The following is a 20,757-nucleotide window of genomic DNA, read 5'->3' on the forward strand; positions in this document are numbered from 1 at the left end:
ATAGGTGTTTCAGGTCCGTCTGGGATTGCACAAAATTAAATCTAAGTTCATTGAAAAACAAGCGCAAACACACAAGCAGGGCACTAAAAGGAAGTAGAGGCACTGTTACCCTAAGGTACAGTATGAAAGATATACTGACCTACACAGGTGCAACACTAATCAATGCAATAACCTTCAAAAAGTTGCCTCAGAGAGGTTACATCTACACTACTATGTTTGACACAAAAACTATTTATATGTTGAAAATACAAAGAATACTCTGGACAAACAACAATGGTGAAAACTAAGACCAAGGGTATATCTGCTTGGGCCGACAACGAGGTGGAACTGTTACTGAAAGGTATGTAAGCCTACCTAAGACTGATAAGACTGACTGACGTGCATCTTCATTTCCAAAAGTCTCCGTCTGTGCCCATCCAGACTACAAAGCAACCCCAAAGTTTAAACCAAAACGGAGGCAGCGGTGTTTCCAAATGTCTCTGTTTTAGGGGCTCAGAAACGCCGGAGTAGTGTGGACGCGAGGTGTAAACGTAGCACAAGATTACTTTTTTCAAAACCAAAAGCAGTAGTAGTGCATAGATGTAGCCTGAGTCAACTTTGTGAGCCACATAAAGTCTGTGGACCAAAGATACATGCAGTTTTTTAGGGCTAGGTGCTATGCTAACTACATGCATGGGGGGAAACAGCTGTAAAAAATAAATAAAATGAGGCTCAGAGTTGGATGTTATATCAAAATGCAATACCTTTTGAAGTTTGGTGTCTTTATGTATTCTTATTTAATACAATCTCAGTCAACATGTTTAAAATGTAACATATATTAAAATATGAATGGAGTGGAAAGAGATGTTTTCACACACACATGTTTTCACACACACAGGAATGGAACATCTACCTTTAGGCTTCCTCCATAACATCCCCACCATGGACATAGTCAAGGTGCTGTTGTATCCACCAGGCTAGTTTAGTTAAAGAAAAAGTTCAATAGTTTTGGCAATAAACATATTTCAGGCTACCTTGCTGAGAGTTGGATATGAAGACCAATATCACTCCCAGCACATATACATAGGAAGTTTTTTTTTTTTTACCTTTGGACAAAGGTAGGCTAGCTGTTTCCTCCTGCTTTCAAGTCTTTATAGCTAAGATAATCGGCTGCTGATATTCTCATCTAATCCTGAGCAAAAACACTGTCTCTTCCTGATTTTAGAACATGCTTTTTCTACTTCTTGAATAATATCCTCTATCAAAAGGTTATTGTGAGACTCTAGCATTGATACATCTCATCCATTGTGAATTTACGCAGCTCCCTCCCTCTGTTTGGAGCTAAAGCCTTGGAACATGCTCAGATTCATATGCAATAAAGTGAAATAGGCTCCATATCGTCCCTTTCTTTTTAGAAAATTAGCCTCTGGTGTTCATACCAATCACATTTATATGATCTACTACCAAAAAATGTGTGGCGGTGGCAGGCAAGATTGTATGAGAGTGATCAAAGCTATAAAAAAAACCAAATGTGACATATTGAAATCTTTTTTTTTAGATGTTTACTTTTAACCTAAATAATTAAGGTCTAAAAATGACTGCTGTTCTTTCAGGGCTCAATAAATACTCTCTCTGCCTGTCCATGTTCGTTCATTGAATGTGGTTTAGACCACTCTGCATGTGGGAGGAGGTCCTGACAGACTTGTTTTGAGTTCAATATGTTTATGGAGAATTACACAATTTTCTGACAGCAGGCAACAGACAAGAATACACATACCTCTCCAAAGCGTATGTTTTATGTTTTGACAACATCGTCTGTCACAGTCACTCTTGCTTGGAATAAATCAAAGGTGCTATGGGAGTCAAAACCCAGACACCAAACAATCTGTACCTCCCAAGTGTTCACTTTTTCTGCTTTCATCATGCACAAAGGACACACAGTGCATCTCTAAAACTCCATTTTTATTATCTTGTTTTGATTCAAAGAAGAAGAATTAAAAAAAGAAGTGTAAAAACAGGCTAAAACAAGTGTCACAAAAAAAAACCTCCCAGAATAACTACTGGTTCAGACCTATGCATGGCTTCTGTTCAAAGTTAGAATGGCATTCAGTCCTTCATACTATACACATAGGCACACATACAGATGGGACCCGAGTGTATCCTGCAATTTATCAATTAATTCTACCTGCAGAAGCAACCGCCTTGCATGTCCCCTAAGTATTTGTCTTCACGCAATCATGGGGCCTCCTCTATCCTCCTTCCAGACGTATTAAGGTCCATATTCCCTTCAGTACACCCCAGAGCTGTTGAGGTCTCTCTCACATTGTGTGCGATCAAGGTTCATGTCCTCCCTTTGAAAGTGTTCATGCAGGTGTAACTCCCAGAAAACCTGTGGATTTCTTCAAGTGAAACTTGTGGCATGAAGCTAAAAAGTGCATAAAGACCAAGGGTGGAGTGTTAAGCATGGAACAATTATGGTCATTAAAAGCAAGACAAAACAAAGAAAATGTTAAATGAGAATTTTTTTTTGTAATTACCTTTTTAAAAAGACAAGGGCATGCATAGTCCAGGGCAGGTATAGGTAGGCCTTGTCAGCTCTGACTGCATCCACAGTCCTCTGGGCAACTACCTCAGGTCGGAGAGGTGGAAAGAGCAGGGGAAACCTGCAAAATAAAATATAGTAGTTTTAAGACAAAGTGATCTTTCTGATGAAACCAAGAATGCATGTTCAAGGTGTATCCACTCCGCATAACAAGCCAGTTGGTGGACATTGTAGGTTGAAATTACAGTGCAAACAAATCCCGCTTTAGCAAACTAGACATGCTTTTAATGGCAACATAGCAACAAAGTTTAGATCTGTTGGTGTGAGCTGCCAAAATGAGCGTGAAATGTTTTTGATGTTTCTAAAAGCTAGTACACAACAATGTGAAAGGTTGGGTGTACTCATACACCTATACAAGAACATTCTGTGTTATACATGCAAAGCACCTTACACCGTTCAGCACTATTAAAAAGGTTTAAAGCATCAAGGTTCATTGTCATCTTTAAAGGCCTCAAGGGGGGCAGACAGACTGATGACAAATTAATAAATCAATGAATTCCTTAACCCTCGTATTATGTTGAAAAAAAATTGCATTGATGACCCGTACGGTGTAAATACACTCAAAATACACTCAAAATACACTCAAAATAAAAGTTTTTTTCCTCATCACAAACATTTTTTTCCCCAAAACTATTTTTACCAATTATTTAGTGAAAATATTTTCGGTATACACTTGCATATTCCATGCTACATTTGGCATCACAGGATGCCCATATTTTGATGCCATACTTGGCAGGCTTGTTGGGTATGTACTGTCAGAAGGGACATCGCCCCCTGAATGGAACATGGCGTTCGTCTACAGTGACATGGGGACCAGGATTGTACAAGACAGGTCAAATTTCGACCCATTTATCTCATACATCTCTGATCGCAGCTAGTTTGTCTCTTTCACGTCGACCAGCGCTGGTGTTGCGGAACACCCGAGCTATCGTACGAATTGACTCCAGAGACATTGTTGCTTGAATGATTGGCGTTCCACTCTCTTCATTCCACAGACTGACAGTTGGTTCTCCCTTTGACTTGTACACTCCAGCTAATATCAGGATTTCAATGTATGCATGCAAGTCAATCTGATCCAGTGGCTTCCATTTCTCTTGAACTACACACCTCCCCTGCAAGTTGGTCATGTCCAGTATGATCCTCTCTATTGGTTGGGATATGAAGAGATGAAATGGTGATTGAATATCATCAACTAGTGTGGCAGAAAATCTTGTGGGGCTTGGAGTCATTTTGACTGCCTTGGCTTCAGTGTGGTGATGTTGACCATTTTATATTACCATCTTTAGCTGTCCAGGTCCTTTCTGTTGAGGATGATTGCTGCCCATTTTTTTCAGCTGATGTAGACAGCACATAAGACTGGTCCTCTTAATCCTCTTAATCATAGAAAAGTTCACAATCCGGATCGTCAATAGCATTGGCCTCGGTCTCTGAAAGATCCTCTGACTCTGAAACCTCTTCCTCTACATCACTATTACCATCAAAAATCTGTGCTAAAACTTCTTCAGTTGCAAATCTTTTGGAGCTCATTTTGTAGTGTACGTGTCAAAGAGATGACATTGCAACAGTGAAGAGGACAAGCATTTTCACACACACACACACACACACACACACACACACACACACACACACACACACGGTTCTAAATGGGTGTTGAAAGTCTCTGGGTCAAAATGACCCGCAACATCCTCTTTGTATATAAACTCTGAATCGACATTCCACTACACATCAGTGTGTCCAGATTTAATGAACAAGTTCATGACCCTAAATGAGGAAATGTCATACAATTTCATGAAGAAAAAGATAGGTTAACCAGTATTTTTGTCAACACAAAAACGCAAATGGGTCAAATTGACCCTTAACATAATATGAGGGAATGAGTTACCTTTTTGAATAAAGTCACACTTTGGAGGTTCCCAGCACTGTGACTGTCTTTAATTATGATCTACTTGGGAGTAGCTCATTAGAGAGGAAAAGTCACCAAAGTCCATACATTATCTGGGAACCATGAACGTCTATGTAAAATTGTGTGCCAATCCTTTAAGCAGATGACAAGCTATTTGACTGCAAAGTAAAAATTTGGACCTAATGGTGGCGCTAGATGAAAAGTCAGAAGGATGTCTCGGTAATATATAAATATTATATAGTTATCGTAATATGAGACTAGATATCGTTTCAGATTTTGGATATTGTAATATCAATATATGACACTGTGTGTTGTCTTTTCCTGGTTTTAAAGTCTGCATTACAGTAAAGTGAGGTCATTTGGAACTTACCAGACTGTTCTAGCTGTTCTATTATTTGCCTTTAACCACTCAGTCATTATAGCCACATTACTGATGATTATTTATCAAAACTCTCATTGTGTAAATATTTTGTGAAAGCACCAATAGTCAACCCTACAATATCGTCACAATATCGATATCAAAGTATTTGGTAAAAAATATCGTGATATTTATTTTTTTCCATATCGCCCAGCCCTACCTTGAATATCACTATATAGCTAATTTCACAGCAATCCATCCAATAACTGTCAAGATATCCACTCTGAACCACAACCTCACAGTGGTGCTAGTGGAAAGGTCAGTAGATCCCTACAGTCAGTCGGATTCATTCTGTTGTGTACATGAATGTACACAATAGGGCAATCCATCCAATAGTAGCTGAGATATTTCACTCTCAAAGTGGTGGAATGATTGGACCTAAGGACCGGCATTGCCATCCCTAGAACCACGCCGCTAGGTTGGCAAACAATACAAACCAATTACACAAAGCATCTTTAACTACCTGACTCTCATGCCCTGGAACATCTCTGTATTGGTGTGGAAGGGAAGCACAGTGGTGCAGCCAACGCCGGGACAGTCCAGCAGGCCCAGCGTCAGACTCTCCATGAAGGCCAGCGATGAGGCCTTGGAGGTGCAGTAGTCTATGGCCCCAGGGATGGGAGACTGCGACAAGATGGAGTTTATGCACACTACGTGGCCGTGCTGCAGCTCCAGCATCCGAGGCAGGAAGGCTTTTGTAGTCTGGGATGAAGAAAGAAAACAAAGGGGCGTATGAAGACAAGGAGGATTGAAGCGTGGAAATAGAAGGTGAATATATATTTAGAGTAAAAAGAACAGAACACAAAAGAGAAACAGACCCACAGTGTAACCACAGATTCAATTTCCATTTCCATTGGGATGATAATTGCATTTCTGTCTGCATATGATTTTGAAGTCCATTTAAAATAAAAATGAGCCATGAGTTTCAAAATCCTTCTGATGTTTCAGGGGCTGAGAGGCAATTTGGAAATACCCCACTTAACCTGCCATAATAGCGGTCGTGATTGACAAGTCTACCGTATCAAAATATGAAAATGATAAGCATAATCTGCTAGGAGGAATTCCCCTAACTTCTGCATGCAAACTGCCTCTGCTTTAGTCTCTGCAAGCCTTACCCAGAACTGTCCCATGGTGTTGATGTGTTGGGATTTCAGAAGGGCGTCGTCATCGCTGTCCATCAGACTTTTGCCGTGGACTACAGCTGCGTTGTTCACTAATATTGTAACATCTCCCACCTGAGATTAAAAAGCACAACAAGAAAAAACACTGTCAAAGATCTTATGTGTTCTCTGTCTGCTTTCTGAGATAATACAGTTGCGCTGCTCCAGAGCTGTCAGCAATATTCCGCTCTCTTATTCAGATATTTCAGATGAAGTGTAATCTATACACCAGATGGGAGACAGAGCAGCTCTGAGCCAATATACATACAGCAGTGGAGACAGAGGCATCACAGAGAACAATTTTATGATGTGTTTCACGACATTTCGACGTGTTTATGATGTGTTTTCTTGACATTTTCTTTGTGTATGTAGAAATCTCTTTATAACAAATATGAAGCTGGCGTACCTTTTCTCTAACCACCTTGGCTTGCTTGTAAACTTCCTCCCGATTGGCCACATCACACAGGAAGTAATGGCACTCTGTTCCTGAGAGAGAGATCTCTTCTGCAGTTTCTTTGAGGCACTTTTCTGTTCGGCCCCACAAGATCACCTAGCAAAAAAAAAAAGGATATATAAAAGAATATAAACAAACAGAGAAATGCTCTGCATTGGAACTGTGCCGAGATCGGAAGCAAATCAAGTGAAGCGTAACTTATAAGTGGAACAAAAAGGGTTGTTTTTTACAGTCAGTCATCAACAAAACATTACGTATGTTTTGCGCAATTTTTCTGGCAATGAGACCTGGTGTAACTGTGGAGATCTTTGAGCAGCAATGCTCTTTTCATTCAGAGAACAGAAAGGCCATTTTCACTCCAACAAATAGTTTTCGAGCAAGATTAAAGGCTTGGGGGTTGCTGTGCGAATGAATTGTCTCTTCATCCACCCGGAGACTAAATGAAGGCCAGTCATTTGAGCAGGGAACATGGGGTTGGATGGAGGTGGGGGACTAGTGATTGGGCAATTAGATCTGTCAGTCTTTGGGGTCAGGGAAAGGTAATGAAATCAGGGGGTGAGCCCTCCTCATCTCTCAAACACAAATTCTCAAAGAGATTACACGGCCTGTTGGGCAGATGAGCCCCGTCATTTCTGGTCAGGGAGTCTGAAAACAGTGCATGTGTGAAGTGCTGAGGACGCCAGTGTGGGATTTGGCTGGTCGCCCGTGACCAAGGTTAATATTTGAGCAAAAAGTCTTCTGGAAAGTGAGCTTGTGTATGTGAGAGACAGAAAAAGTGATTGTGTGTACGCATACACACACACAAAAGAGAGCGTGTCTCTTGCCACTTGCAAGAATTCAATAGCTATAGATGATCACATGTCGTCTTTTGCACGTCTGTCATCCTGCAGTAACAGGACACTTTCAGACTGTGCCAATCTTTTCAAATTCACTTAGAATTTATCTAGAGCCAAACAGGCTCATTAGCATACTGGCAATGACAGTATGCTAATGTCATGGTATAGTAATACTATAATGTCTGATAGTAACAGTGGCAGAAGCAAACCAAACAGAAATATTGACACTGTAAAGCTCTTACAGTCTTGAACGTGTTCTTTATTTCTTCATCAAATCTGAAGCAATAAGGGTTTGGCTCCCTCCGTGAGCGGCCCTTGTTTGAGTTACTTTTGATTGGGTTTTTTTGTTTGCTTCATTTGCAAGCCCATTTGAGTAATCAGTGAAGGCAGACAGGTCTTGATAAATAACTGAAAGCTTTTAATAGGATTTGAGCCTTACAAACAAAGCTGACAGCTCTCATTAAAAGTCAGCACTCAAACTGTGCTCTCCTGTTAAAATGTTATTTAATTAATTAGGTTTATCATCTGTCACAGCACACAGGACCCTCAGAACAAACAAGCATTGGCCAAATTCTGATCTGGATAGAAACAGTAAGAAAACAAGTTTTTAATTGACCTTGCAGAAGCCCCCCACGCTATCAGTGATAAAGAAGTGACTGTTTGAACTGGGCATGCCTACCAGGACTTAATGTCAACACAACGCACGGTGCTGGAATGTAACTAAGTAAATGTACTCAAGTACCTTAAGTAAACATTTGAGACGCTTGTACTACATTTGAGTCTATTTTTTAATGCCACTTTCTACTTCTATTCCACTACATTTCAGAGGAAAATATTGTACTTTGTACCCCACTACATTCATCTGACAGCTTTAGTTACTAGTTGCTTTACAAATTAAGATTTTTGCACACGAAACACATGTAGTTTATAAAGTACGATGGTTTATTATAAACTAAACTACCCAACAATATACAGTACAGGCCTACTAATCCAGCTGAAAGGATTAGCCAATTAAAAACTGTTTTGATCATTTCCAGTTTTCTAAAATGTGAGGAGTTTTCTGCATTGAGTACTTTAAGCACATTTTCCAGAAGACACTAACGTACTTTTACTTAAGTAACACTTTCAATGCAGGACTTTTACTTGTAAAGGAGTAGTTTTTACAGTGTGGTATTAGTACTTTTACTTAAGTAAAGGATCTAAATACTTCCTCCACCACTGACACACGCTGTAAGTAAAAACTCTCTAAAAACGACGGCAAGACTTTCAGAGCGAGCGCAGATGCCACTGGCTGTGGTGTATGCCTCCGTGTCTCCAGTAGCGCCAGCTGAATTACAGTGATACTTTATCTCTCAGATCTGAATGTATGGGTGGGTATGAACCCTCCTTTTCACACCCATTGTATGGGCCAGCAGAGAGGCGGCACACAGAGGGGGCAGCAGGAGTTCAGGAGGCAGTCGCCTGCCGCTGTCTAATTACTGCGGAGACAGCCAGGTCAGTTGCAGGGCAATACCCAGCTGGGAGCAGTGTGCTTCCCGCCTCCAGCACAACACACACACACGCACACCCACTCACACAAACCTGTTGTCAGTGCCCCGGTTTGATTCATCTCCCTCGCAGTGATCCCTTTACGTAATGTTTACAACCACAGGAAAACCCAATGTTTTCTGCAAAACCCTTTCTTCTAAAGTGAATGCTGAAAAGTACTTAGAAATGGAGCTTTGAAGAAATATGCTGTTTAGCTGTCAACTATTTACTGGCATTGTTCTGAAACCCTCTCGCAGTGCTCTGAACTTGGATGCCGTGTGTGAAAATACTTTGGTCTGGTTTATTGTTTCAGAGCTTTGCTCTGCAACGGTCCCCCACCGCCCCCCCACCCCAAACAGCACACTAGAAGACCTGGCTCCCCTCCTGAGTCCCCGGCTCTCCATCGCTGTTTTCGGGGGGTTTTTTTTTTTTTTCCCCCGGGACCCCCCCCACCCCAAAAGAGAGGTAAAAGGAAATTCCGGCTGCCAATCACAAAGGGGCTCAAACTGGGGTGAGCGCAAGTTCGTAGAGGTTAGCCCTATTCATAATTACCGTCCTATTTCCTTTTAGCATGTCTTTAGGCAGGGAGTAATTGTCATACACATTACCACAGGTGTTGTTTTCAAAGCCTTCACACCTAGATAATACCCAACAATGGGGTGCTGAAAAGCATGGTGACATCCTTTGTTGTGCAGCTGCAAAGTAAAGCTTTTAAAACCCACTGGTTTCTTCTTGCTCATTCCCCAAGGAAATGGCATTGAAAGACAGAGGGAGGCAGTTAGTGTTTCATTCAGCTTTTAGCAATGTTTTCAAGCTGCTAAAATTGCGCGTTAAGAGAGCATGAGACGTGGGGCTTGTGTCACACATGTACAGATAATTACAACCTGCAGCTTTCAGCTGGGCTGCTCAACGCTTCCTACCAGGGAAATTACTACCACTTTCTTCCATTTGCAATGATAACTCCCATCTGACGTGATCAAAAATAGAGCTACTCTGTATTAACACATTACTGCTAAAGGGACACCAGTGGCTCATCAGGCACTCAGCTGTGTAATGTTCCCCCACTGGATTGGTAGACAAACCGTAGGTGGAAATGATGATGGGAACGGAGGTTGGCCTGACCTGCAGCGATGAGGAACTTTTCTATGTAGCCGCTGGAGCATTTCAGGCCCATGTGACGGCTCCTTGTTAGGGGGGTGAGGGATGGGGAGAGTGGGCGAGATGGGAGGGTGCATGGTTTTGACGAGTGGGGGGATTCTCTGAAATTGGCAGGACTGGATGAATAGATTTTAAACTGATTTCCTGTGAGAATTTTAATTATACATGTTGGGCTCGCAAACACTGCATCCAATGGATCGGTCTAACTCTATCTGATTAAGTAATGTAATCAGATAACTTTTGGATCCCCTTAACATTAAAATCCATAGAACAATAGAACACAGTTGATTCTATTCTAAAGAATAATGGAAACATGTGTGAGAGCATGCACAAATCACCTTCACAATTCAGCTGTAAAAACACAATGATGAATCATAGTTAAAATTCCATTTTAAGATGTCATCTGAATACAATGCATTTCAGTTACTGTAACAGACATTTGTACATTAGACTAATCCAAGATAATGTAATCAGTTCCTCCCTAACCCCTTTTTGTTAGGTTGTTTTGTTCATTTAGTGTTGCATACACTCCATAAAAGGCCTTGAAAATAAAACATAATCTGGCTTTTATTATTATTTCTGGTGTTGTGCTATGTTGCCATATTTTTGTAACAGTGCAGACTGATCAACACATGCTTAACAAACTATAATAGGGTAATAGGCAGGGCTGACACTTTATGCACACGAGCACACACACACACACACACACACACACACACACACACACACACACACACACACACACACACACACATACACAGTCAATGCCTTTAACACAGCCTAAATCTTATACAATACGATAATACACTTTCTAGACATGTCAGTCATACCAGAATCAGCCAGACCTTTAGCAGGGTGGATGTCAGCCTAGTGTTGCACTTAATCACATCAATCAGCCATAAAGGCTGCCCAGACCTGCCCTCTGGTTGACCCAAGCTGTTGTGCAATACTCAACCAAAATTGAGGGCAGTGTTTCGTCTCACTGGACCAAGCGGTTATGATCCCTGCTTTCATAGAACAGTGGAGCAACAACACACATGGGGCAGGGTGGACAGGACTGAGCAGGCTACCTGAGGCGGGGAGGGGGGGGGATTCAGGCTGCCCAATTACTACTGCTGGTTTTGACACAAAGTAAACCTACAACGGAAGCATGCCACAAACATAACTTGCTGATGCATGTCTTTGCTAAGGAGTGGAAGGAGCAATGTGGCATGTGGTCGCAACAAGTTGTCTATAGATGAAATTACCTTTCTGGCCCCCTGCTTGGCAAACTCTTTGGCCAGGTGCCGCCCGATGCCTCGTCCCCCACCGGTGATCAATACCACCTCTTTGGTCAGGTCCTTCCTTGTGCTCGGCAACAGCGAAAACAAACTTGCTTTGAGTATGTAATAGAGCATCTGAACGGGGAAAAGACACATGCGACACGCGCTTTTCAAATCCATCTCGAAAAGTGCTCGCGGGCAGCCGATAAGTAGGCTATATAGCCTATAATGTTTACGCTGCAAGTTTACGTGCACACACACACACACACACACACACACACACACACACACACACACACACACTGATATCCCCTCCCAACAGTGCCGGGGCAGCGACTTGCGAGCTCCTGCAAGTTTATCCACATGCAAACAATCTCATCTGCAGCCTCAGAAACTGTTGCATGAGTAATCCACTGGCGATGGAATATTAAAAAGAGCAGAAGTGTGTGACTTCAAGGAGCTCGGACATGACAGTCGACGTGCATCACGCTCTAAAGATGAGTGAGTGAGTGAGTGATCAGTCATACGCCTGTCAACCTTTGGTAGAGACGCAGAGACGTGAAGTCCAGGCGGCGCTCCTTGATGTGCGCTACTGAACCCGCTGGGCTTTTACTGTTGTGTTCCTGTCCTGTCCTGTCCTGTCCTGTCCTGTCCTGTCCTGTCCTGTCCTGTCCTGTCCTGTCCTGTCCTGCCTTATATATCACCGCCTCTGCCCTGGCTTCGGTACTTCCACTAGTGAAAAGCCCTGGATGAACCTAAAGGGGAGGTTTGTATGGGCATTAATCCTGATTGACATGTTAAGTGGATGAATATTTTTGCTCCAGAGCCCGTCTGCCCAGAGTGGTTGCGTACTTGCCTCTTCCCCCACCCCCTTCGTGTGTCTACAGAGGTGGTTCTCAATCTGTGGTCCAGGGCCCCCCAGTGGTCGCACCGCTGCGTCCCAGGTGGGTGCCCAATCTTGTTTGGGAAAGTTTCACTTTATTAACTTAACCTCGTCGCATGACGTGCAGAATAACAATGCCAATGTTTAGATCACGGGTTCCACTGACAGTTCGAAGTCAATGCAAAATCAACAACCAAACTATTCTCATGTAAGAGTGCCAGATGGGGCTATTTGGTCAAGGGATTCATAAACATAAGTGAGGTCAGCGGCCCCCCTATTAATTAAGTGAAGACATAAGCAAACAAACAGTGAATCAGCTAAGTAGTAGTAGCCTAATAAACAAACACACAGCTGAGAAACCTGACAATTGTAACCATAACACACACACCATAACACGGACCCCCCAAAATTGGTTGGCCATAGATAGCTAGATAGCTAGATAGATAGATAGATAGATAGATAGATAGATAGATAGATAGATAGATAGATAGATAGATAAAGATGTAAACTCATATTGCCCAATGTAAAGGTAAGCACATTCAACATTTTCAGTTCTTGTATATTTAAAAAAAGATTTAGCATGTAGGCTATCTATCTATCTATCTATCTATCTCTCTATCTATCTATCTATCTATGATAAAGAATATACAAGAACTGGAACATGTTTGATGTGCTCACCTTTACATTGGGCAATCTGGGTTAAAATCTCATACTGACAAGCACATCCGCTGATGGATCTCTGCTCTCTCCAGCCTCAATATTTGGATGCTGACAAACAAATATGTGTAGCCTCATAATGTACGTTACATTACAAACTACATTTGTATCGATTTCCTATGTGCAAAGCCACATCAGTTGTTGGAACCCAATTTGTTTTGCGGTAACATTTGGTGTTTTTGAAGCAGACTACATCTTTCCGTTATGTGTGACAGTGCAATTTGGAAAATAGGTCAGCCCAGTCTCAGAAGCTTGGCAGGGTGACAAACAGAAAACCGCGTGAATACCTCCTAAACAAATCCTATGAATTCATGAGCCTCAGACAAGATTCCAGTCTGTGATTTTTGGCCCTGGCACTGTGATTTTTACTGGGTATCGCTGAATGCAGGGCTTTTTCAGCAACTGGGATGGGTTTAAAGAGCAGCCTCACAATGGTTGCTTTGTGCTGGGCTCAGCTACTTAGGGAAGGCAGAGAGGCTCTCGAGGGCTGCTGAAAACTCCAAGACAACATGACTCCAGATGCTGTCTTCATTTTGGAAAATTTCTGAGATTTACAAAATGTGAACCCAAAGTCACGTTGCACTGGAAGCTCATACCAAACCAAAAGTAATCTCAGCTGAAATGAAATTAGATTTAGTGGATTGGCAGAAACAAGAAAAAAAAGTCCAAAGATATGCATTGAAGCGAGAGGCAAATGGGTTTAGGCTGCATCTAGAATGCAAAAATGTAAACAGTGTATATTTCAGAAGGCACTGTTTATTTATACTCATGCTATCACTGCCATCTACAGATCAGTCGTGAAAGTTCAGATTAGGCTGTTCTTAGTCAGCCTTCACTCGGAGCATCTCTGAACATTTCCTTCCCTTAGATACCAGACAATTAAAATGCCACTCTGTGCCGAGTGCAGCTGTAAGCAGCAGAGCTTCCTCAACACAAGGGCCATGAAAGAAAGCAGGAAAACCACCAAACAACCTTGATATATCTGATTGTCTTTGGCCGTGTGATAGCCAAGTAATCGTACTGTCGTACTGTCTTTCTTGTATGTCTGTCTGTCATGGGAAATCCCTAATAACATTTCAACTAAAAAAGATATCTGAGAAAATATCGCTAGGGATTGAAAGGCATCTTAATGATTACTATGGAAATGTATGAGTAAATACAAAACTGCTCTATTAACATCAAAATATAGTGCAATATTCCATAGTGAAACAACTTGGATTCTTAGGAAAACATGTACAGTAATTACTTTGACTACACAGCCATGAAATACGTTCAAGAATATCATTAGTTTTTCCTGGGCAACAGGTAGCCACATGTCATTAAGTGAAAACAAGGTCAAAATGCATTGCACGCAGAAGTGGGAGGGGTGCAAAGAGGCTGAAAGCAGGTAGATAAAACATTTACTCCTAATGACTTACCTTGAGCAGAGCACACCAACAAAACCATGGACATTGGCTGGGCAATTTTTATAATTGGCTTTGCTGCTCTTGTTGCAGCCTTCCTCCTTCTGGTAATTGGACTTGTGTACTCTGAGTTGATGAATTCAGACATTCCTCGAGGAGTTGCAAATAGTGGGAGACTGCACATGGCTCATGGCTTGTTTGTTGGCATAGCAATTGTGGTGAGTATCTACAGCATCTATAAAAATGTCCATGCTTATTATGTTGTGTTCCTTCATGTTCTGTTTGTGGTATATTTCACTTTTGTTGATTATTGAATTAAGATATTATTATAGTGTAAAGGATAATGCCTCTGCTTGTGCATTAAAAAAAAGGCCTTTGTCAAAGAAGGCTGTCCTTTCTTTGTCCTCCAGTAACTGATAAAGCTTAGATCAGAGAAACTTGAGATAAGAAATCAAGTCTAACAAAGGTGTAAAAAAGGCAAGGTCATGCGTTCCCCTTCTTTGAAGTTGTCACAGTAAATATGGTCTCTCAGTGAGAATAACTTTTTACTTTGACTTTAGCTATCAAGATCACATTGTTTTCAATTGTAACATTTCTCATTTCTCTTGTTCTGATTCCTCTCCATAAAAGGGCCGGATCCTACATCGCCTGGGTATTTGCCATCAGGTCAGCTTTATCCGATGGTTTGTGGCCTGTTTTCTGACTCGCTTAAATCCAGTTCCTGTGGGCCTGCGAGTGAAGGACCTGAAGTTCTCTGAGGTTCCAGTGCGGATCTATGAACCCACCAGTGTGTGCGAGGGCTTGAGAAGAGGTCTTGTGTATTTTCATGGAGGAGGATGGGTGTTGGGCAACATAGGTACACAAAGTTCACATCATTTACTAGTAGAAAATGATGATTTAAAAAAAAAAAATGTATTTATTTTATTATCGGATAAATAGTATGCATTTGTTTGTGTGTGTTTGTGTGTGTGTGTGGGGGGTGTCTACATGTTTTTTTAACGATTATGGACTGTCCTGCTACGAATGCTTTGTTTTTTTGTGTAATGCGCACACTGCACCATATTCCTAGCAACTTGGTAGTAGTGATAGACCGATTTTATCGGCCGGCCAATATATTGGGCCAATATTTGCGATTTCAGCGGCTGCTGCATTCGCCGACAGTTTTTTTATTTACAGACAGGCGTCCACAGGCAGCTCTGTGTTGCCGGAGACGCTGCACCCATCCATATGATGCACATTGCACACATAATTTGGGTGATATGAAGGTAAGATGATTGCAGAAGTGACACTGATCTGTGTTTTTGTTTATTATTTTTAAAGAAATGGCAGAACAGATTCAGAAAACAAATCTAGTGTGGCAGGGTTTACATTTTTATGATGTAAATTCAGGGAGCAAAAGCAGTATCGGCTCCAAATATCGGCTCAAGAAAATCGGTCATCGGCTAAGGATGATGAAAAAAAAATCGGTATCGGCACTAAAAAATCCATATCGGTCGATCCCTACTTGGTAGTATTGAATCTTGAATCTTGAAATTACATTATGTAGAAAATACAATTTGTGATGCATTTAAAACTACTATAAGTATCATTTGACTATATAAATGAAATATATTCACATACATAATCAAAAAGGTTAACATATAGATAGTAGAATTATCATTTATGTATGTGAACACACCTGTGTTAGTCAACTGATGTAGGCCAGTTTTCTGGACTTTCAATTGCATCAGAAACTAATGAATATTTATGTGTTGTCTTGTGTAAGGTCATGTATCGAATTGCCTATCACTGCTTTTGGGGATAATAGTATAGTTTATAAAAGCAGGTCTACCCTTTATTTTATATGTCGCTTAAGGACTGAGCCTTGAAATTATTGATGTATTAATTTACTGTGAAAAAGAAAGATGGGTCGAGTGTGCAGTCTCTTCCACAAACATGTGTGGTTCATGTCTTTTCTCTCCAAATAACATCCTGTATTATTAATGTGTCCAGTTCGTGCTAAAGTCTGGCTACTTTATATGCTGTTGGGAAGTTGGATATTTAACAATTCACGACATTTTTTTTAAGAACCGCTACATTTTTGAATGTTAAGTATCTGCAAAGAAAGCAGAAACTAAAAGCCAACCAAGAGTACAAAAAATGCTATATTTTCCTCTGAGAAATAGTGTAGTCAAAGAAAGTTGCAAAATATAGAATTACTTAAATTATCTACAAAATTGTACTTAAATATAGTAGGCTTGCATCTCTGGATATGTTCATGTTTATTTAATCCAATTCATTTCTTAAATAATAGTATGCTCTCTGAATACACAAAAGGAGATGCGTGTCGGTAGAGAGGGAAACAAAGGTTGTCATGTTCCGTCTGCAGTGCTTGGTTGCTTCTTATAAAAGACCCCATCTTCTGCTAACTGTGATGCCCTCTGAATCCTGAACAGATTCTGTTGATGAAGTCTGCCGGCACATCGCCAAGGAGTCGGACACCACTGTGGTTTCTGTTGGGTACTGAACATTTTTAATGCACGTAAATAGCCCAAACTTATTTCGCCTTCCAAATAGCCAGAATTCATCATATTATCCCTCTGTCGTCCCTCTCACCCCTCTCAGGTACCGATTAGCCCCTGAGCACAGGTACCCTGCCCAGCTGGACGATTGTGAGACCGCGACGTGTCACTTCCTGTCTGTGGCTGAGGCACAGTTTAGCGTGGACTCTCGCAGAGTGGCAGTCGGAGGCGACGGCACTGGGGCTAACCTGGCAGCAGCACTGTGCCAAAGGCTGGCGGGGAGAGAGGTCGGGCATCTGCCGTTCCCCTGCGCTCAGGTCCTCGTCTACCCAGCCCTGCAGATGGCAGATTTCAACCTGCCCTCATACCAGCAAAATCATGCTGTGCCCATATTGTTTCGTGGCCGTATGGTGTTCTACTTCCTGCAGTACCTCAATGGGGACATGTCTGTGTGCCAGGACGTGTTGGAAGGCATCCATGTCCCCACTGAGCTCAAGCCACGCTACGAGGATTGGCTCGCCCCTTCCAACCTTCCTCCTGAGTTCCTCGCGCGGGGTTTCAGCGAGCACCCAACCCCAGAATATGACGGGCAGGTGTATCACGCGATCAAAGCTGGTTTGGAACATGAGGTCTCACCTTTATTGGCGGAAGATGCTGTCATTGAGAAAACACCTCCTACCTTCATACTCACCTGCGAGTATGACGTCCTGAGGGATGATGGGATTCTTTACAGGAAACGGCTGCTGGACTTTGAAAAGGATGTCACCTGGCGACATGTGATGGACGGTTTTCATGGCATGATTAACTTTTTCAAACAGGGCTGGCTCACTTTTCCCTCTGCAGCGCAGGTCGTGGATAGTGTCGTTGACTATATGAAGACACTGTGAAGATCATGATCATGCCATGTACCTTATTCTACTTTCCCTTTTGTTTAACATTTTAATAAACAAAACGTGCCTCGAGTCACAGAGTTTTCTTCTTCATTAAAGTGTTCACAGAAGACAAAAAAAAAACACCCACAAAAACACCCACATAAATCAATAAACAAAACCTGTTTTGTTGCAAATATGAAAAAGTAGCCGGAGGACACAAAGTAAACAGTTTCTGGCAACATTTTAACAATATAGCGTAGGCTGCTGAAAGGTAAATGTCATGCACTCGGATATGTATCTCTTTTTAACTCAGATGTAAGACATCACTGGTTTGCTTCCACTATACTATGCTTGCCTCTCCTTTCAGTGTTTGCTGTATCCATAGCAACAGAGCTCTTCTATTTCCCCTCCACTGCCTGTGCAGTTATGGGGTCAGGTGAATGTGCCTACATGCTATATGTTTGACTAGCTTAACCATGTTCTTCTAACAGGACTTCAGATTTCCCTGGTTAGGTACGTTTGACACCAGGTAAAGCATGCACCAAACAGGGACTGTGCAGGATAAATGGGCCCAAACCGGCTGGAGGATAGAGCAGAAGTATGCCAACAAAGTGCTGGTAGGCAACTGGGCGGAAGAAAGACTTCAGGTAGGCATTTTGTCTGCTCATTGTCTATTTCCATTTTATGCCAGTGTCAAAATACAATGGTCGGATTTAAGCACATACAACTTCAATTGAATGAGATCACAGACTATCCATGCTTTTTCTTACTGCGGATACAAAACATACTGTCACACCAGTGGCTGGCAGCCTGCCAAGGGTTTTTGTAGCACCTCAGTTGGTAGTCAAATCTATAGCAAAGTGATTAGGCAGCCTCAGTTCAGCTACCTCAGCACAGCCTCCTGGTGGGAGAGGCTCGAGCTGGAGACTAATTGCATCGACGTGAGGTTCGGCCACGGACTGCTAGTTCACGATCTGAGAGGAGAAATGACTTGAGAAACATTGTACAACAGTGCAGATCGATAGTGAAGTGTGAGCTTTGCTGATCGTTGCGCTGGGCTCATGTCGCTTTATTGCCCCCTCCCCACTTCCTCACTCTTCTTTGCAATGTCTGTTTACTCTATTTGACACAGTTCACTCGGGAGCCACAGACAGCCAACAGCACCAACCGTGTAGACTACCGGCCCCACTGGGACTTCAAGCCAGACGTCTTTGAGAGACGATCTGCCCTGCTGAGAGCTGAGGTCAGCCTTTTAACTGCTCATTCATGGCATTAACACCAATTGAATGCCTGTCACAACCCTGCGAGTCAGGGATTTCTTCTCCAGATTGTGGCCACTTCTGCATATTATTGACAACCAAGATAAAGGCCTGTGATAAAACTCTTTATGAAAGAAAGTTTCTGGTCAGACTCAGCAGTCATGAAAAATGTGTGAAATCATCAGTCCTACAGGCACTTAAAGGCTAGTTAGAGCTATTTGCTGCTGTCACATGGTGAGCCTCTTGAAGATTATTGTAAAAGAATAGGTCATGCCCTCTATATCTTAATCCAGTGAAGGCCAATGCATACAGGCTACGTCAAGACTACTTTGTATTTTCTTCCAGGGGCTTCCATCCAAGCTGCTATTTGCCCACTGTGGCCCGCCATCCTCTAATTACTTGGTCACGCACTCTGAAGAGAGATACCAGTGTAAACATACCAATGCTTTGCCCACTCTGCTGCCCGGGCATCCAGACAGCTTGACATGGCAGCTTGAGAGGTCTGACCGGCCAGTTTCTGGTAAGACCAGTTTTAAAGTGTCATGCCACCGCTGCCTGAAGGTACAGATTATACATGGGAAATTACATATTAAAGCATCCCAGCACCACTGCAGAGCACAAATACTTTGCCACATTGAATTTTGTATGGACGAAAGATATCAGCAGTTCATGAACAATTAACTCCTGGCCCCAGATGCCTTTTATTTTTCCAAATCAGTCACCAGTGTAATTAATGGCTGCAGTAATGTGACAGTTAACTTTCTCTTCTGTGTTCCTTTACAGCCCTTCCAACCAACTCTGGCCCGCTGCGGTCCACAAAGCACCGTTTGGAAAAGCAGCAGTCACACCTCCCGTCACTGACTGTGTATAGGTCAGCATACCAGAAGCACCCACTTAGTGCCTTCTGCCAGAGCCGCTTTGCCAGGGCTTCACGCATGCTGTCCAGCCACCTCCATGCAGCCAATCACAACAATAAGGACCTGGATCTGAGGCAGCACTCGCTACTACAAATCCCAGATCATTGTTTGAGTCAACCTCCACAATCACAACTGGCAGAGAGACAACAATGTGGTTCTTGAATTGCCTCGCATGCAGCTTATTCATTTAGAAGTGCTGCTGCTGTGTGGTTGTTGCTCTTTTGTATTAGTCAGCTGCATGTAAAAAAAAAAGTAACAAAGTAAACAATTTGGTAAAAGTAAATTAAACATGATTCTCATTTTGTCGTTGTGAGGACGACTGTATGTTTACTGTGCATGTGTGTGCAAGGATGGGGCTATGAATTATGTCCGACCTTCCAGAGGATAATTACATGCAAATTTGCCTTCTCTCTGCACACTTGAAACTCAGAATTGGCTGTTAGTATTACCCTAGATTCACTGTGGAAAATAAATAAATAAATGAAACGAGTGTTGATGCCAGAGCTGACCTGGGTATTGAGGCAAAGCAGAGGCCATGAGTCATCCCAGGCAACATCTGATGGGACGTGTCTAACTTCCATTCCATTAGGTGTTTTGTTACAGGGGATCAAAGTGTTTAATTAGGAAGAATCAAAGATGCTCATGTTTGATGGCCTACCATCTGCGTCTTCCTCCCTCTCCCCACCTGTCTGCTGCCTTCCCGTGCAGCTGAAGCCCTCGGTTTCACCCACTGTTTAGCTAGTTAGCCGCTCCACTGTGCTGCTGATGCCTGCATGTCACATGGCGCCTCTGTGTTGTGGGAAGTCGAGGGCTTAACATGTTTCACCCAAAGCACGGTTGTGTTTGCCTTGAGAGCCACATGATGGTGCTATAGCAGCACTTCGCTCTCTTAACCTGTCAGGGTGT

The 20,757-nt window shown here is 42.3% G+C and overlaps 3 protein-coding genes across 3 annotated transcripts; 2 read left to right on the forward strand and 1 right to left on the reverse strand.

Moving 5' to 3' along the window:
* Window positions 1-1,920: 1,920 nt before the first annotated feature.
* dhrs3b (dehydrogenase/reductase (SDR family) member 3b) lies at window positions 1,921-12,126 on the reverse strand. The gene is made up of 6 exons (XM_039797397.1): window positions 11,285-12,126; window positions 6,469-6,612; window positions 6,018-6,137; window positions 5,366-5,604; window positions 2,517-2,642; window positions 1,921-2,404 (listed from the first exon to the last, which is right to left on the reverse strand). Exons 1-6 carry the CDS (start codon window positions 11,477-11,479, stop codon window positions 2,320-2,322), a joined length of 909 nt encoding a protein of 302 aa, XP_039653331.1. The 5' UTR covers window positions 11,480-12,126; the 3' UTR covers window positions 1,921-2,319.
* A 2,217-nt stretch (window positions 12,127-14,343) lies between these two features.
* Window positions 14,344-17,713, forward strand: aadacl4 (arylacetamide deacetylase-like 4). Its single transcript, XM_039797398.1, has 4 exons — window positions 14,344-14,520; window positions 14,933-15,158; window positions 16,738-16,801; window positions 16,907-17,713. Exons 1-4 carry the CDS (start codon window positions 14,344-14,346, stop codon window positions 17,688-17,690), a joined length of 1,251 nt encoding a protein of 416 aa, XP_039653332.1. The 3' UTR covers window positions 17,691-17,713.
* A 464-nt stretch (window positions 17,714-18,177) lies between these two features.
* Window positions 18,178-20,013, forward strand: c4h1orf158 (chromosome 4 C1orf158 homolog). The gene is made up of 4 exons (XM_039796541.1): window positions 18,178-18,322; window positions 18,808-18,918; window positions 19,280-19,454; window positions 19,718-20,013. The coding sequence occupies exons 1-4, from the start codon at window positions 18,212-18,214 to the stop codon at window positions 20,011-20,013; spliced, it is 693 nt and encodes a 230-aa protein (XP_039652475.1). The 5' UTR covers window positions 18,178-18,211.
* The last annotated feature ends 744 nt before the right edge of the window (window positions 20,014-20,757 follow it).

This window comes from Perca fluviatilis, chromosome 4 (genome assembly GCF_010015445.1).
Source record: "Perca fluviatilis chromosome 4, GENO_Pfluv_1.0, whole genome shotgun sequence".
NCBI lineage: Eukaryota > Metazoa > Chordata > Actinopteri > Perciformes > Percidae > Perca > Perca fluviatilis.

Bases quoted from the DNA above. Each gene is read 5' to 3' on its own strand.
- dhrs3b (XM_039797397.1), bottom strand. From the start codon at position 11,479: ATGGATTTGAAAAGCGCGTGTCGCATGTGTCTTTTCCCCGTTCAGATG. The intron at 5,605-6,017 runs GTAAGGCTTGCA...TCTTCATCCCAG, and splicing joins ACACCATGGGACAGTTCTGG to ACTACAAAAGCCTTCCTGCC. The intron at 2,643-5,365 runs GTAGTTAAAGAT...TTTATTTTGCAG, and splicing joins TTCCAGGGCATGAGAGTCAG to GTTTCCCCTGCTCTTTCCAC.
- aadacl4 (XM_039797398.1), top strand. From the start codon at position 14,344: ATGGACATTGGCTGGGCAATTTTTATAATTGGCTTTGCTGCTCTTGTT. The intron at 15,159-16,737 runs GTACACAAAGTT...AATCCTGAACAG, and splicing joins ATGGGTGTTGGGCAACATAG to ATTCTGTTGATGAAGTCTGC. The intron at 16,802-16,906 runs GTACTGAACATT...CACCCCTCTCAG, and splicing joins ACCACTGTGGTTTCTGTTGG to GTACCGATTAGCCCCTGAGC.
- c4h1orf158 (XM_039796541.1), top strand. From the start codon at position 18,212: ATGCACCAAACAGGGACTGTGCAGGATAAATGGGCCCAAACCGGCTGG. The intron at 18,323-18,807 runs GTAGGCATTTTG...TATTTGACACAG, and splicing joins GGGCGGAAGAAAGACTTCAG to TTCACTCGGGAGCCACAGAC. The intron at 18,919-19,279 runs GTCAGCCTTTTA...ATTTTCTTCCAG, and splicing joins CTGCCCTGCTGAGAGCTGAG to GGGCTTCCATCCAAGCTGCT.